This window comes from Diadema antillarum, unplaced genomic scaffold, assembly GCF_040938485.1.
Source record: "Diadema antillarum isolate AM-2024a unplaced genomic scaffold, OU_Dant_1.0 seq00000310_RagTag, whole genome shotgun sequence".
Taxonomy (NCBI): Eukaryota; Metazoa; Echinodermata; class Echinoidea; order Diadematoida; family Diadematidae; genus Diadema; species Diadema antillarum.
This window is the reverse complement of record NW_027271331.1, coordinates 131,702-150,221: the sequence shown is the minus strand read 5'-3', so window position 1 is coordinate 150,221 and position 18,520 is coordinate 131,702. Positions and strand designations below refer to the sequence as shown.

The window sequence follows — 18,520 nt, the reverse complement described above, 5'->3', positions numbered from 1 at the left end:
AACATGACTTGTCTAATTCTGATTCCGTCCTATAATTGTAGTCTGTTTCTTCGAATCTAATTGAATGTGATGTGCAAGTACACTACGAAAAACAGGAAAGTAGTATCTTTATCACGGTGATAGAATGCTAGAACGCCCGATGAATATGAAGAAGATGATCCTCAGTATTTGATGTCCTATCAATTCATCATCAATTTTACCATTCGAGGCAGCGAATGATAGGAAATTTATCAGGAGACTACGCTATGGCTTTCTGGATCTCCAGACACTGACCAAAAAACAAAAACAAAAAAAAAACCAATGATTTCTTCATTTTTCTTACTCATTATCACATCTATTTTCTTAACCTACGTTTTCGGAATTATTACATCATGCTTATACATTGCATATAATTTTCTCTGTTTATTTGATGCAAATGAAAATGAATTTGAACTTTGAACTTTGAACTTGTGAAAAACAATGTTCGCAAGGCACTCACCTTTTCGTAGACTGGCTTTCCATTCAGTGAAGTGTCGCTATTTGAGTGGTCGTTCTCATTACGACACATGATGTCGTCTTTCATCAGGTTCTCGTCTTCACATAGGCAGGCAGATCGATTGTCGCTCGAATTTGAGGGGTCTGGCGCAATTCCGCACAAGATACGACAATCATCGTGTGGAATCGCGCTACCCTTTACCAAGCTGCTGTTCCGGTCTACTGTACGAAAGGATGTGAGTGTGAATATCGAAGTTTGTAAACATCTTCCTGGGTGAAATAAGATGGTCGTTTGGTAATAGGCATCAAGAATTCTTTATTGCAGAAGTCGTAATTTGATAGGACGCTAGATTAAGTGGATCAATGCACATAAACTCGACTACATGATGTTGATATCACAAACCTTTTAGCTTTTGTTTGAAATTTCAGAATTACGAAAACGAAACAAGATCGATATGAATCAGTCCATATATGCCTTTACAAAATAAGAGACCTTGGCACACTAAAAATGAAATATTCGTGACGGGTTTTTTGTTTTGTTTTGTCTGTTTGTTTCTTACCTATTAAAGGGTGTTTTTCAAATAAGCCATGGTAATCCCTGCTTGAAAAACTCTTGAAATTTCCATCAAATTAAATCAAACTGCATTCTTTTTAATCTATATAATTTTAACCTATATTAATTACTTTATTTTCTCTGTGATTTCTCAGCATTATTAAGCCTTATATTCCAGTTCAAGAGTTTACATCGCTTTAATTTTGAAGCAGTAATCTTAAATTCTTTTCAAGTTATTGCGTCGTTCGCGAAGTTATGAAATTCAACTATGAGAATGCAATATATCAAATCTATTAAAAACAGTTTGACTAAGAAAAAAAACCTAGACCTTTACGAATTAGACTACAATTTGACATGAAATTAAAGTTCAGTTCATACTACAAATACATACAAAGAGAGAGGTGAAAATACGTCGACAAAGAGAAAATATTTTACAAGAGGTTATTAAATGGATCTTATAGTTTTGGTTGAAACCTGATTTTTTAGAGGAGATATTCAGAAACGTCTCATGAAATATCAAAGAGCATGTAATTCCAAGTGGGAGTCAACATTTGCTAAAAATGAGTTTTGGAATGGCTTAGATCTCAAAACCTAATAAAAGGTGGGACCCACATTTTATTAGGATTGCTTTGTGTTACATGTACTTTGATTTTTTTTTTCGATGTCACAGCCATTCTAAAACCGATTTTTCATCTCATGAACTTTGAATTCTTCTTAGAATTGTATGCGCTGTATAATACTTCAAAAGTGGTTTCTTAGTATATCGCAGAAAGTTAAAAGCCAAATCCTCATCTCTACTAATACTATAACATCCCTTTAACATTTTTTTTTACCTTCATTCCGCTGCTCCAGTGTGGGATAATCATGATGATAACTCACTATGTAGATAAGCAAAGTCAGTGCGGACATGACAAGTAGGAGTGTGCGAACTTTACATTGTTTCTGCACCATGGTGAGCTGAGGGGATGCGTCGCAGAACTAAAAAGTCCTTCAAAGATGCATCAGTCATAACAACGATAGTTCCGTCAGCTGTTATATTTTGTTACTGTATCGGCACAACTCCGTTCGTCAACGGTAATGCAGGAATAACAGAAGTTGAGAAATACATCTCGCTATAGAGTTGACTGATTACCATGTCAATTGTGTTGGTTTCTTGTGGCTGAGAACCTGAATCTCACAGTTTTTGCGCAGTCACGAAATAGCACTACTATCGTGTCTGCTCCGAGGCCCAGGGGCTACATTTGACGCTGAAAGGTTTCGATGCATGGATCGCTGCACGAATCCATATTACGAAAGGTGTCACGTGTTGTATCTCCGTAGCCTTTCAGCGAGTTCTCTAAATAGTCCATTGTATTGCCTCTTTTCACAAAAAACAAAAGAAAAAGACAAGCAAAAGAAACTGTAAGCTATGTGCTGACATTTAAGGACAAGTTAACCACCTTCAGAGACCTGTGGACTGAGTGAATACAGCAATACATGTATAATAGAACACATCAGCAATAGTTTGAGAAAAATCGGACCATAAATTCAAAAGTTATGAATTTTTGAAGTTTCTGCTTAGTCGCTGCTGGATGAGAAGACTACTACACCTTGTGATGTCACATGTGTTCAAAGACATAAAGAATGTATTAGGAAAATTCAAGATATTTTAACTTTTCTTGCATAATAAAAGAACACATAACTTCCCTCTTTCAGAAGGCATATCCAAATAAGGTGGTCTTGTCCTTTAAAGAAAGGTCACTTTTACGCAACTTGATAAAGAGACATGACTCAAATATTTCAATATCGATGGTCTAGGGAATGGCAGACACAAAATTACTCTTGGGAAAGACACGACTTTTTTTTCAGATGGACGCATGGTGATGTTCTCCCTTAACGAAACGGTAGTTATGAAAGCACCACACTTGTCAGTAAAGTCCTATAATGGGCTTCACTAACTTTACAATAGAAACAGAATAGTCTTCTTGAAAAGCAGATCAGTCAAACTTGTCCAGATTGTGGACTGCCAGCATCTAATTAAAAAAGGGGGAGAGAAAGAGAGAACCAATGGAATGAACGTTACTCACTTTAACGCGACTCCGTACCTTCTGTTGAATTCGCAACTGTCCCAAACATGGCGAGAAGTTCAAATGTGTACTACTGGTCCAAAATCCCAATCCGTACACTGCCCCTGCATTTGCTTTTACGCAGTGGGAACAGCGTTCATCTTGACCAGTTTGGCAAGCAGACATAAAAGGGAGTGACTCCAGGATTTTTCTTTCTTTCCTTCTCACGAATTACCGCACAATGGGAATGTTTGCAGAAGCCACCACTTAGGCACGAGTAAATCCTAACAACTGCTCCGAAGACTTGCAATGCAATGATATAGATCGGTAAACATGGGCTTTTGAGCTTGGTTTATATCTACAGGTCGGACTAGACTGACCTTGCTAAAGGCTCTCTTACATCCGGTCGTGCGTGCTCCTGCGAGTGGTTTGCGTGCCAAAAATGGGCAAAGTAGTGAGATGCACGCAAGTGGAAAGTACTTTTTTTGGTGGTCGCAAACACGACGCATAGCACGCAGCCTGAAAACTGGCCGGCCAGTTTTCGCTACGACCTGGCTGCGACAATTAAGCACGCTCGGAGTACGCAAGACAAAAGTACTGAGTAAGTTCTATAGGTGTGCGTGTAACGCAGACAAAACATGCAACAATTTCGGGGGGTATCTTCCCACGAAGGCGTACTTACCACGCAAGAGGCTTTTACTTTCCACTTGCTTTCAATTATGTACGTGTTAGCAAAAGGGAGGTGAGCGCACCTCCTCCGTGCGTATAACCTACTTCCAAAATGCGTGGTGAGTACTACTACCGTACTTGTGAAGTACGTCACACTCAGACGACGAACGTGATCAGCACGATAAAAAGTGCGTCAGAAGTACTATGTTGAGACATGCTCAGGTGCATCGTGCTCCTATAAGCCCTGGTCACAACTCGCCGTGGGTGCTTTTCGTCCGTACGTTCTTGGCGGAGGCCACGGCATTCACGTTTTTTTCTAAAAACGTGGGGAGGAAGTGACTAGTGCAGGGAGGAAGTTAGTCTAGCTTCTGGACTCTTTTTACTCGTAGCCGTGATTGTACGCGACAAGCCGTATGAGGGCGTGACACCCGAGGATTGCGAGTTGGGCGCGCAGTCTCTCGATTATCGCAATAAGAAAATTTACGCCCTCTCTTGGTCGCACCAAGGAAAAGGGGACGGAGCCCAGACTAGGAGGAAGTACGTCAACGCACGACACTCGCACTGTTGCGCAGGATAGACGTGGCCAGCACGCCACGCCTGGCCCTGAGGGGTTACGTGCATCGTACGTTGTGCACGTGGTAAGTGAGTTGTACGTGCTTTCAACTTACAATCTGCGTGCGATTGCCACGTTCTCTTGCGGAGGCTGTTACACACGTGCTGCTCACGTACGGTATCCCCCCTCTGTCGCATGTTGTAAGTGCGTGCAAGTGCGATGATTTTTTTTTTTCCCGTGAGATGCTAGGGGTAGGCCTAATTATAGGACCACCTTCCGAGGTTCTTCAGATGTAAAATCATACGTCTTCTCCATACGTAAATGGTAGTTTAACCTCCTGTGTGTCATATTCATTTCATGTCTATAGGTTTTCATATTTTGTTGAAAGAAGATGAGATTGAAATAAATGAACTAAATGAAATACGTGAAATGTGTGCATATTTGTCTCACTGACAGAGAAAGAGTTAATAGGCTATATCAGGTATAGGATATAGGTTACATCACGTATAAAATGGCATTGTGTACCTGATGTAGGCTAATAGGCTACTGTCAATATCAGGTATACAATGACATTGTATAACATCATTTTGGTTGAAACATCCTAACACATTGGCACTGGAAGTGAGATGCATATGATTTGCTGTTATGAAGTCTACCATCTTTATTCCCAGTTTCAGAGGTGGTTGCATTTCAGACATGGAGGCATTTTTGAGCTAGATTTATCATCATAGATTTATCAGCATATTACTAGAACAATGAATGTAAGCCAATGGTTTTGCAGTTTTATCTGAGTCAGAAGGTGTCACGTTTACAATTAAGGCCCTATACAAGGTAATACTGTCATAGAAATTTCTTCCTTGCTTAATTTCAAAATGTACACATTCTCAATTCCAGAGAATGGTACTGACTTTATCACTGTTCTGCATACACAATGATGGTCAATGCCATTTAACCACGCTTGTGCAGCTCTTAAATGTAACAATTTTTCAAAACTCCAAAAACCTGGTCACTTCATGTACTGACCACTCAGAGCTCAAGATTTCTATATGCTTTGCTTCTTCAAGCATTTTTTGACTCTGTCTTATGTGCCGCAAAATATGATACAAGTGTTTATCTATAAAATTATAAATAAATATATATATATATATATATATATATATATGTATATATATATATATATATATATATATATATATAGCTTCGAAAGAGTTTTGAAAGCCCTTTCTAGTGATATAACAGGCCCATTCTCAGTAAAAGCGTTCAAATACGGAATTTTGGTGTCGCCGACATTCCATGACAGTTTGCGGTTCCCTGAAACCTATTAGATACTATTTAGATGTTTATAATATATCACGAGGACTTTATTTGTTAAAAATAAACACGATCAAATGCGGTTGTCCGCCTTTTTGTATAAAATTTTGCTGTTAAACTTCGTTAAGACCCCCAAAACGCAGTGTCGCCGGCTATTTCAGAATTCTGTTTTATTGCTCCTCTCCGTCCACAAACACACTTTCCAAATATCATTGTCATGGATGATGAGCATATCATATGTGCTAATCACAATACTCAAAAAGTTCCAAAATTTTTATTGACTTCTTTTTTATAGCCTTTTGAAACCTGTCGCCAAATTCACCGCCAGATACGTTACCAGTTTCTTTAGTGTTACAGCATTGCGAAAATAACAAGACTATGCAATGACCCTGTGTATATGAAACCCTGAGGATATACTTCATACATTGCAAGTACTTAGATTTTTAGTGCAACAGCTCTTTATTGAGAATACGGCACAATGTTTGAAATATCAGTTTTCTACACTTTTATTTGGACAGATACGTTACATACTTTTCACGCCACCCACTGCGACAGATATTGCAATGTCAGACAAATTGTATATCATACATTACTCCTCGGAATGACGCATCGATTCAACATTAAAGTTTAGTACAAGTGAGAAATATTTGGTAGATATCGCTCTCATAATAATATGATCGACCATATACGTTACCACAGATACGTTACCCCAGATACGTGACCGAATTTTGCGCATTGGTCTTGTGCCTTCTGGGGATCAAATCTGGTCAAAATTAATCCCTACACATTACATGCTTCGTTTTGTTGGACCTCAGGATTATATTCTTGCACCAAAAGGACAGAGAGGTATAAAAGAGCAACACTTCCACATGATTTTTCTTTCTGCGTCAGTGTCTTACAACTTAATGCGAAGTTTTCCGACAGATACGTTACCACATAATCAAAATGCTGAAAAGAAATTGTAAATGTTTTTACAAACAAATCGTTGTGTGCTCATAAACTCCAAAGTTCTTTTCTATAAAACCCAGCCACTTTCATATTCTATGCAACAACTTTGAACGTTTATTTTACAAGACGAAGCTAAGATTCAGCGTATCAGTTTTTTGCTTTTCAGATTCAGCAGATACGTTACGTATAATTCAGGGCACCCACGATGACAAATAATGTTATGTAAAACAAAGTGTTCATAAAACAATTCTGCCTAGAATGACGCTTCCATAAAAAATTAAAGTTATGTTCAAATGAAGACTATTCAGTAGAAATTGCTCTGTAACTTCACCGACAGATTCATTTACGGTACGCCAGATACGTTACCAAACTTTAAAAGAGTAAAAAGTAGTTTATGAAACGCTTCCGAGAAAAGTTTCAGTGTTCTGTTGCATATTCATTCTAGTGTTTTTCAACATATGAAGAACAACTCAAGATTCATTGATAAGTTGAACAATTATCTATTCATTTTCATTAAAAGGGATGAGCCAGATACGTTACCATAGGTCAAACGAATGTTTAGCACATCGAGTTCATAGATACTGTACCTACTTCCTTCTAAGTGCCTGCAAAAATATATATTTTAAACCTTGTTTGCGTTATCCATCAAAACTTATTGAATATTTATAGTCAGATGGATAAATACATTCAGACGTAAGATGAGAATATTCTGTGAATGATTGAACTCAGCTTTCACATTTAGGACTCTTTTCCACTACATTTCATAGTTTATATATTACGTACAATGTTTAAAACGGTTAATTTGGTCTTACATCATTCATTTTTACATCAATTCATGAGGTAAATAATTAAACAGGTGATATTTATTAATTCATACACAACTAAAATTATTACTTATATTTTACCAGATACGTTAGCAAAGGTGATTCGACGTTTTTCATTAGTTACTTCCCCAGGAAAGCAATTCATATTTGTTTCCTGTGGAAATTCCAGATCGGATCGTTCCCTTTGCATGATTTGTGGGATTCGAAACTTTATTTGTACGAGAAATTTGCTAAAAATACAACATGAATCTTAAGGTTATATTTCATTTCAGCAAAAAACATATTTCAACCTACCACACAGAAATAATTTCTACCAATTAGCAAGGGATGACAACATCTTTACCTCTTGAAAAAACCCAATATCTTTAGGGGGGACAGATGTCTTTTCTTGAACAGAAATTGGATCAAATTAATAAATTTAATTCAAAGTTAAGAGTCCATTACAACATGTAAATTTGCGGTAACGTATCTGATTGGTGATCAAAAATCATAGATGATGCTCTATTTCAATTCATTTTTACTCAATGAATGGCCATCATTTAGAATGTTCCACTTTTTGTTTCGTATTTGACCGGTTTTGAAGTTACCGAAAACACATCTTTGAATGTATTACTTTGTGGTTGATTTTTCGGTTTTACTCACATGGAATTGAACACTTAATCTGAGAATGTCCCAACAATCGTTTTCTGAGTATGCGAATTTTTTTTTCGATCCCATAATCCTTACAGGGCATTTCTGCCCGGTAGGTGAAATAGAACAGTATGAATTATAATTGCCAACATCAGGACATCTTGGAGACGAAATGATGATACTCTTCCGTCGGCTCGGCTCGTGTTAATTGCAGAAATCACTGCGCACATCTTGCGTTTTAAGTGCGGAGCAGGTGCTTATTCGGCAAGTTCGGTACGGTCTGCGTGCTCTATTGAACAGTTGAACTCAGGGAAGTGTCGAATAAGCACGGGCTGCGCACATATTACGTGCTCAACACGTACGTGCTACGTGCGCCGTCCGTCAAGCAAGTGACGGTGGGAAAATTTTAAAAGACGCACGGAGTCAGTGCGTTGTACGCACGTTCCCTGTAGAGGGCACGTACGTTGCCCGCACTTAGGGTGAATCCGTAGCCCGAACGCAGCGAAAGTTCCTCGTGTCCTAAAAGTGCTACGGCGTGTCTGCGTGCTCCAAAATCCGTACTGAGGCGGTACTTACTACGTACGAATCCCCAAATTTTGCCCACGTTTTTGCAAGTAGACAGCACGCACTTGCAAGTACGGCGGGTTGTGACCACGGCTATAGAAACTGATACGGACAGCATGCTTTCAGTTCCGCGTCGACATTTTTTGCAGCGAGTCCACATGAATGATGAAGAGACTCAGTGCCCCCTTTTATATTATTGTGATAATCCGTGCGTTCTTCCAATTTGACGCACGATTGTCTTGCTGAACACTTCCGGGCTCCTTACATTTCTCTTACGTTTCTCTTACTTCGTAAGTACGATTTCTGAAAACGTACGCTTCACTTGCAATTCACGTACAATTATCCCACTCATTGTGTGCGACAGAAGTAGAGATCTTACGTGCTCCTTACTTCTTCCTACTTCCAAAGAGGCGTACAGACCACTTGCGGGCGTCACTTTTTGAGCAAGACACACCCACTCATTAAGTACCTACTACATACTTCCTCTCCGATTTAATTTTCACCCTGCGACAACTCCACGTTTGACAGGAACTCCGAGTCCGCACGATCTCTTAACACGCACAACGGGATGTAAGAGTGGCTTTACTCTTCGTCTCGTGGTGATGGAGGATGAGAATGAGAGTGGGAGCGTTTAGAGCAGACTGGGAAGACAGAATAAGGTAGATTTCTAACAAGGCCTTTAAACAGTAGAGACATGGGAAATGAAGACTTTGACTTAAAAGGTAAACGTTTAAGAGGGCCTGAATACACAGTTCAAGAGGGCAGTGAAAATGTCACTGATGATTGAATCTAACTAATCATCGATTTGATTTGCCAATGAATAACAATTTAATCGTTCTTTCTTATTTCATATTGTATGATTCGTAGACGTATTACTTTGCAATGAAATAACATATGGGATTGCTTGCAACGTAATCTTTTGTGAAATGCAGGAATAAAAGCAAATCATTAAGTGGAAGAGACGTTAAGAAAGTCAACACATTTCAGTGTTTCGTTATCGTGTCAGAAACACAATTATACTGAAATGCTTTTTATGTTGATGACATTCCCAACAAAAATCTTAGCTATAGCTCAGCAAATCATTATAGAGATGATAAAGATATATAACAATGTTACATCAAGTTTCAATGTTGTGTGAAAATTAATTTCCTGTAATATCCATTTAAAAATGAAAGGTATGATGTCGAAATCCTCTAATTTCACGTGTAAAATGTTCAATTATTTCCTTTCATACCTTTTAGCTTTTTCTTGCCTGACTTATATCTTTTTTGCGGTAAAATCCTGGGATCCCACATTCAAAATATTCCGCAAACAATATTAAACACTATGAAACGAATATATGCCACAAGTTTAATCAAATCGAACATGATATTGGTCGCAGTCATACATAATTATATACATATATATATGTTATTCTTTTTTACGAAAATGAGTGTGTTTGTGTATGTGTGTTTAATCAGAAGAGATCTTCTTTTAATACTCAAAAATTTTCAAGAACATCTCGATCCATTTGAAGTAATGATAATTATTGCTGGGTTATTGCAACAGCAGAACCGACAAGTTTTTGCTAATATTTGTTGAAGCCGAGGATCGCTGTCTCTCTTGTGCGTTAATGTCTGCTATACTTTCGGGGGGGGGGGGGGGGTTTCGTCTCGTCTCTTATTATTCTTAATCTCTTTAACATTATTATTCCTTCAGTAGTTATATTGCTGTCTAGTCTCGTTTCATATTCATTCCCGTCTGTAAGTGTGTCTATTTGTTACTCTATTTTCAGTGGGCTTTCAGACTTCTTCTTTTTTACCGTGCTTCAATGTATCTTTCCTCTGATGTTCTTTACCATAGAACCCACATTCTACAAGATCTGCCTTTTTAGTGGGTCCCTCCATTTTGCGCACTTAACGCATTGTTAGTCTTTACTTCAGTCACTTCAGTTTTGATGACAATGTATAATTTCTATATAAGGTTAATCAATCATTGTATAAATAGTTTTTTTTTTTCATTCCACAGTGTTTCTTCTCTGTTACCAAAGAAAGTGCGATGTAAATGTTTTTGTCGAAAATTACAAACTTTGAATTGAACTATCATACATTGTAAATTGCATTGAACTGAATTGAAGTGAAAAGAAAATACATCAGAAAACACATGTTTACATCTGCCTGGTGGTGTGAAGTGATATCTTCATCGTATCATTAATTTGCATATTATGTGTTATTATGTTGTTTATATCTCTGTTCTCTGAATATGACAATTGTATGATGTGAAACTCTAATGCCCCATCAATGACTTTTAAAAGTATATCGAACTTCCGGATTAGCATGACAAATCGTACAAACAGGGGAGCATTTCATGAAGCATTTTGTCCGACAAAGCTGTCAGACAAATTAATTTTGCTCTCATCCAATCAGATGCAAGGATTTCAGTAGCTTGTAACAGTTTGTCAGAAAAATATCCGACCAAAGCGCTTCATGAAATGCCCCCCCCCCCCCGGTCAAACTTTAATAATCTACGGATCTTTCCATTGTCCAGCTCAGGAGGGACGAATTGTAGATTAATGTATTATATAAGAGATCACGTGATTTTCGGAAATGCAGTATATCTGTCATAACTTACATCTTCGCCAGAAAACGATTGAAGGAAGAGACGCAAAATATTAAGAATTTAATTACCCGCAGTTTTCATTTTTGGCTTTGAAATTAATGCCAACGTGAAGAGTACGCAGTGATTATAAGGACAGAGAGTAGTCAAAGTTTAGAATCGCAACACGAATTAAGTATGATGTAGATCTGTTCAGTGTAGATCGTTGTTTCCCCAGATTTTTTGAACAACTCAAATTAACACATTCGATAGATCTGGATTGCGACACATTAACGGTTTTCACATTATTTTCTCACAACATCATCTCACATATTATGCATGATGATGACGACTGTTGCTCACGTCATTTCTATTCGGAAAGTATGTTGCATTAAGAGTCCACGAAACCAATTCTATATTTGGGCATGATTCCAAAATATGAATAACGGCGCAATTTCTATGCTTGTTTAAGAAGAACGGTAGTCCCGGAGATTCTTAGAGACGGGGTAAAGACTTGCAGAAAATAGGCAAAATAGGCAAAATATTCCATTCACAGCGAACAGCACTATCATATCGGTGTACTTTATAAGTCCATACTTTATAAGTCCATCAAAGTTGCCCAATATTGCAATAATTGTCTAAGGGACACGTAGGTCCTCAAAAGTATAATTTATGATAGGATTTATGCCCTGGCTTTCAACTTAAGATGCAGTCAAGATCAAGCAGTTGTACAAGACATATCATTCTGGAACACCGAGATAATTTACTTGAAAAAAGGGGGTTCCGAACACCCTCAGTCTTCGAAAATTTGAGCACCAGGTTGCTGATGTATATGAATTTTTATTTGTATCAAATTCCTCTAGTTTCTACCATATCGGTTACTTTGCAGATCTGTTATACTGTCAGCGACTTTAGGTTGTTCAATGTTACACGTGGTTATCGTGGTAACGTGTATACAAAATTATATAGCAGAAGCCTATAGTACAGAAGCGGGTTAATCTAACCTTTGCGTAACTAATCATTTAGAAAAATTAAGATGACAACGGTTGATTCTTGCATTTTATCACTTCTTTAAAAATAGTCAAAAATTCAAAAACTTACGATTAAAAAAAAAAATGATTAATTGCGCTTATTGCAATCCTTTGCCAAACTTCGAAAAAAAGAGAAGTATCATTATCACAGCGAGTTATTTCCTACAAAAAAAGCACCTTCGAAGTTCAACGGGTCTGTTATTGCCGAAATTATGCCACACGCGTACATGTGCGCAATCACTTATGTTCTCAAGGCAGAGACTTCTGCAACTTTTGCTGGGAGATTTTCTAAATTTTCAGTGAAATAATCTATACAGTCTCCAAAATACCATACAATTATAGGCTTACTATATTGTTATACTAAGATACTACCCCTACACAGCAGTAAGAATATTAATGAAGAAAAGTCCAATATGTTTACCTGTCTCATACCAAAAACGAGGAACAATGTCAGGTGAACCTTAAATGCTTATCCAAACATCCACTCCTTCGATTTCGGAGATACAAAGACTCTACGAAAGCATTCCATCATGAGTAGTCCCCAAAATGAAAATCACAAGACTGATTGTTTGGCCAAGGAGGCTCGGTTTGACTGTGCCTCCGAACTTTTCTCGAGTAAAGTGCATGGTCCAAAGTGACATGGTGACGTGAAAGTCAGGCTGTGCTAGCACATCAGCGCCACTTGCAAATTTATTTTGCAAATGAAGCCCTTGAAACCGGCGATAAAGCAAAAACGAACAAATTTGCAATTGTGCTTGGTAAACTGCTTAACATTGCCATGGCATGTTAGCTTATGTTTAAAAATATGTTTAGAAAAGAAATGTCGTTATGGCGACTGGTATGCCTCCGTCATATCTCATTGTTCTCCCAGTGAGGTCTGAAGTATATCTTCACAAGCTTGGCAAAAAAAAAGGTCATGTTTGAGAGTTTTTGCTGCACAACCGCTAATGTTTTTGAGTGTTTACATGTACCTTCCTTGAAGCAAGATTCATTTGAATAGCCAAATTCTTTTAGAGAGCAAGCATTGGGGAATTTGAGCATTTCTCTTGATCTTTATGCTCCTTGATCCCATGGTCCATAACTTTCTACAAATAATCACTCAAGTGGTGATAAGATTTTTTTTTAACTTCGATGTAAACCTAGTTGACCTTTGACCTCACATTCCCAAGAGAATCATTGCTAGGCAAAACATAATTCTTCACGAAGAAACCCGAAACATTTCCGAGATATGGAGAAAGAAAGCAACATTCAGTGATTTCACTTGACATTTGACCTTTTATCCCATTTCTACCCTTAAACTAGACCCTGAGCGTGCATGTGCAGTCAAAAGTTTACAGCCACAGCTTCGTCCATTCACACATGCATACTCATTCTAAATTTCACTTGGATACTCAAATTGATTTCAGTGAATACGCCGCGTTCACAAAATGAATTACGGACGGAGGTAAGGAAGGACGAACAGACAATCACCTAAAACACTCTTAATGCCCGCAATTACACTTTTTGGCGTAAGAAAACAATAGCAAACAAATACGACTACAGTCAACATTATCATATAAACAGATACCCCACAAAAACTCCTTTCGATCGATATCGATGGAACGTTTAAAAGTTTGGATCAGCACTTATGATTTTTTGGGTCATTTTGACAATGATAAAGTCAATTAGCCTTGGTTTTTAGATTGTTTTTATTCTTCTCCTACAAAGCAATATATTGGTTTCCTGTAACAAGCATGACAAAAATGGATCACATTACTACAATATATTACATAAATAAAAATCATTACTGATTACTTTTTGCAATGTGTAAGAAGGGCACGGCGTCAGGATTTAATCATGCCACTCTTTTGTTAGATTTGCACTTTCTGATAGTGATGTTCAATACTGGCATGACGATACAAAAACGTTCACGGTTAACTGCAAAACTCAATCTGACTGAAGCCAGTCGTGCCAAATGCAGCTTAGGCAACGAATTATATCGTATGATTTTCCACGATGATGCTTAACGAAATGGGTTAGTCTTGTTTTTGTATTTGTTTGTTTTTTTGTTTTTGTTTGTCTGTTTTTGTTTGTTTGTTTGTTTGTTTGTTTTTTGTGTGTGCTTGCAATAGTCAATTCTGTTGGTTTTGATTTGGTTTCAATTATCAAAGTTGAATAGTTATTATTCTTATCAAGATTGAATAGTTATTGTTCTTATCACTCAAACCGCTATCATGTCAGCTTGAAATGGGATGCTTACCTCGTGGTTATGCGTAGAAATTGCGTAGCCCATATCAAACTGACAGCGCATGCATACTGTGATTGCTTAATCTTCCCCAACTTCTTATCTTAAAGAGTTTTTACCACTTCTAATGTCCCAGCTGCAAAACTCTGCTTCCTTATCTTAAAACGTTTTTGAGTTTATGAACCACACCACCAAAAAATAATCAATATATCGATAGACATGAATTAATTTTCTTGATAACATATGGCGAAATCATTTCGTTAATAGTGGTCGACTGTTCTACTTTTTCTTACTTGTCAAAACTAGTGTTGAATTCTACTTTATCTACCATATTTAACAACAAATAAAGTAATTACAGAATTCGCGACAATCTATTACACTTGATTGAAAATTATGATACAATGGTCATATTTCATACTTGTTTTTTGTCTATAACATATATAATGAATCTTACACTCATCGGAAAAGGATACAACACATACAATATATTACAAAACATTCCTAATGCGGGACTGCCTTTTTTTTTTTCAGCTCAAGCATAATCAAATATTTTATAGTGTATAATCAATTTTTCATCTTTTTTAAATAACCTTAAACATCTTTTAGAATAATTTGTATAGTATATACACTACATCGCGTAAATGCACGGTTACTGAAAAGATTTGTTTATTGTAGCAGACAAACAAGATAATGAAAAATGAGTTCACCTTATAGAATTTAACATTCTCACGGTCTATATTATACATGCAAGTCACAAATCTATATGATACAGATATAAGAGCGGCAGATACGCATGGCCAATTTGTCTTGTTAGGTCTCATTTTCCATTAGAAGTGATTAGCAGTTCAAGCAAATACTGTCAACGATGTCATCTTATTTTACTAAACAAGGTGTAAGTTTTTTCACGCCTTGTTATGCATACAAATCATATATCGACATGACAGTGTATCATGTCACGTAAATCTGTAACACTGATTGCACCTGTCAGGGATATGGGTTAGAGAAGTTCACGGGCTACAGTTAACTTTGCCTAATGCTTGGCAACCTTGTCAAGTGCATCCAGTGTTAAGGTATTTTCGTGTTATTCCAATGATAAATTATTTTTAGTTTTGTTGTTGATTTTTTTTACTGTGTGTCTTCTGCCAAATACAATAATGATAATAATTATACACATATCATACAGATACTGATATACAAAGGAAGTTTCCTTGTATGATCTTCTTTACCAAGGACAGTGGCAGCATTCAAATCACTTCTTTTTCCATCTTTACCAGGAGCAGGAGCCAGTGAGACTCCAATTGCAGCCGGTGAGCACATACAAAGCTTAATGTTAAAATAGAATTGTTGATATTGATAAAATGGCATAGATGAATTTGTATAATCAAATAAAAATGAATTTCTAATTAGTTCTGCAAGAATTTAGACTTGGAGGCAAAATGGGCAGTTGCCCAGCAACATGAAAATCTTTGAGGGGGGCAAATATATCATTTTGCCCCCAAATAATCCCCTAGATACCAAAAATTCTCTTGCTCTTTTGAAAGAAAATTGTCCAATTATTCCACTAAAAGTTTAGTTTGGACCAGATAATTAAGTGTCAATTCTCAAAATGCAAAATAACTCTCGGGGACGCATAGCAGGGGGATATCCTGTTGTTTTAGGTTGTTAGGTTAATTCCCTTCCATGTACTTAGTGCACAATTATGATTAACATGCATATTCCTGAATAATTCTCCAAAACTGTGTACCAGATCTGTCACTTTCTACTGAAGTAAGACAAGGTACAAAGGTAACACTGATTGTAAGTTTAGTGTGTTTAGATAGTCACGAGTGATTATCAAAATGTCACTTGATTAAATCTTAATCATAAACTTTCTTTATCTTTTGTTGTCATCAAATCAACCTGTTCAGGCTATTCCTAAATAACAAAATAATAGCTGAAAAGTGACTAATCAGAAGGGGAAAAAAAGACACTGTCAGATCAGCTTTAAAGAAATCCTCATGTAACATCGTCCCTGTTTGACAGAAAATACTAAATTGCCGTTTATAGTTGACAGACCTCTGCATGGTGTCATGAATATGCATTTGTGCTAAATGTGGCCTGTTGGGCGAGAGAAGGATAAAGTTCTCTTGTTACTCTAAATCTGATATCATTGGTGGTGATGATTTGCCTTGTTGTCAGAATGTGTGACATGTTGTTGTGCCACCAATATTTCCCTCATTTTTGTAGTAATGAAATGGAACTAGACGCCTGATTCTGCTGTGTTATGAGTGGTCCGAGCATTTCCTTCTCCTTGACCAGACAATCTACGGGTCTCTTCTTTTGCTTTACCGATTTTCTCCCTCCAGAGGGCGATGTTTCGCTTGCTGAAACCGAACACGAGAAGCAGCATAACTCCCTGCAAAGAGTTGACAGCCGTGAACACGTACCAAAGCTCTCGAACCTTACCGTAGTCACAGACGAAGGCGAGTGCCCAGGTGAAGCCCATGATGCAAGATAGCTGAGTAAGTGAAATAAGTGAGTAATAAAGAAGTGCAAACAGGGGAAAACTTACCCAAAAATACATTTTTATAGGCCTGCTCATGTATATGCACATGCATTCCCAAACAATGATGAAGAGAATGCACAAGTACCATTTACACTAGCGAAAGAAAACAAACACACTCGCAAACACACACACACACACACACACACACACAAACACACATTTGACCAGTGCTTATGACTGTCACTTGAATATTCATTAGTTCTTTACTTTATTTGTTTATTTCTTCTCTTTTGTGGGGGCCCGATGTCTTATCCTTGAGACATGATATAGGTGGTATAGTAGACTAATTGCAGAAAGGACTACCATTATGCAGTGAGATGAGAAAGAATCGACTGCATTCACAATTAGTAGGAGCTAAGTTGGAAATATTTCAAAACTTTCCAATTGACCATGAAATCAGAAAATTGTTGAAAGCAAAGAGTTCACAAGCTGGCATTCATTTTTATTTATTTATTTATTTATTTTTTTTTTTTTGGGGGGGGGGGGGTGCCATGGATACTGTTCAGTCATTTAGGTCTATAACCCTTATCCACCAAAACATCAATAACCGACAGCAGTTTATCTCATAAATGCAATATCGATACCTTTATGTAAAGAAACAGATCTTCTTTCGCCTGGGTGATCACTGGTCTATCCTTCCGCACCATCTCCGAAGATTTCTTAGTTATTCGGATTCCTCGGATTGTGTCTGCAAACAAGATGATGTTGATGAACAGGAGACAAGCCAAAGGAACCCCGAAGCCATACAGACTGGCATTACCTCTAGTCAGCCAGCAGATCCCGTTCTTGCCATATCCAAATGTAAACCCAGTACATTGACAAAAGTCGATGGTCAGGCAGATGCCAACAATGACAGCTGGAGCTCCCCAGGCGTACAGGGAATACCAGACAAAGTGGCCTGTTGAAGGGAGGTTCACACGGATCTTTGCTCGAGAGCCAAACGTACGGCAAAGGTCGATGGCGAGAACGTTCATCCAGAAGAAAGATGAAAGCCAAAAATAGTGTGATGTAGCGGCTATTGTCTTGCAGAAAGTATTTCCTTGGACAGTTATCGCGTTTAAATGAGTCAGTATAAACACAACCAGTAAGGAAAGTGAGAGTGAGAGAACAGATTTTCCGGATATATTTCTTATCTTTGGGAACATGATGTAGGTGAGGATGAGAATGAGGAGGGAGAGTATTGACAGGGAAATGCCGACTTGGGAGATAATATTGAGACCCCTTGGAAGATCACTGACATGATTCACAGTAGTCAATCGACAGTATATCGCCGATCCGTCTGGCATGAGCGAGAACTCACCAGCTTGAATTATGATATCCTCCTCAATTAGTCTCAGTGTCAACTGTCCGCTATCCCCGGTAACCACTTCAAAGGACTCCGCATATAGTCTGAATTGAGAGTCACACAGCAAAGTGTCTAGGACGTGACACAATGACTCCGCGGTGTGGCGCCTCACGACAAAGCTTCCATTTACACTCGTGGCATCTATTACGAAAGGTTGCAGAAAATCACCGGTTGTGTTTTCTGAATTCAAGGGATTGATATTTGAGCAGTTCCACCCTGCCGGAGCCTCG

General features: G+C 37.7%; 1 protein-coding gene and 1 long non-coding RNA gene across 4 annotated transcripts; both read right to left on the bottom strand.

Moving 5' to 3' along the window:
* Positions 1 to 484: 484 nt before the first annotated feature.
* On the bottom strand, positions 485 to 13,416 carry LOC139730415 (uncharacterized). Of its 3 annotated transcripts, XR_011710926.1 has the most exons (4): positions 12,598 to 13,416; positions 3,094 to 3,375; positions 1,861 to 2,386; positions 485 to 693 (listed from the first exon to the last, which is right to left on the bottom strand). It is a non-coding gene; the product is annotated as an uncharacterized lncRNA (long non-coding RNA). The 3 variants fall into 3 exon arrangements; XR_011710927.1 differs by lacking the exon at positions 3,094 to 3,375; XR_011710925.1 differs by lacking the exon at positions 12,598 to 13,416 and having other exon boundaries at positions 3,094 to 3,608.
* A 3,223-nt stretch (positions 13,417 to 16,639) lies between these two features.
* LOC139730404 (adhesion G protein-coupled receptor E2-like) lies at positions 16,640 to 18,232 on the bottom strand. Its single transcript, XM_071641265.1, has 2 exons — positions 17,530 to 18,232; positions 16,640 to 16,897 (listed from the first exon to the last, which is right to left on the bottom strand). The coding sequence occupies exons 1-2, from the start codon at positions 18,229 to 18,231 to the stop codon at positions 16,640 to 16,642; spliced, it is 960 nt and encodes a 319-aa protein (XP_071497366.1). The 5' UTR covers position 18,232.
* Between the last annotated feature and the right edge of the window lie 288 nt (positions 18,233 to 18,520).

Excerpts from the sequence above, each read along its gene's own strand:
- LOC139730404 (XM_071641265.1), bottom strand. The coding sequence starts at position 18,231 with ATGCCAGACGGATCGGCGATATACTGTCGATTGACTACTGTGAATCAT. Across the intron at positions 16,898-17,529 it reads ATCTGTTTCTTTACATAAAG|CTATCTTGCATCATGGGCTT; the intron begins GTATCGATATTG and ends TCACTTACTCAG.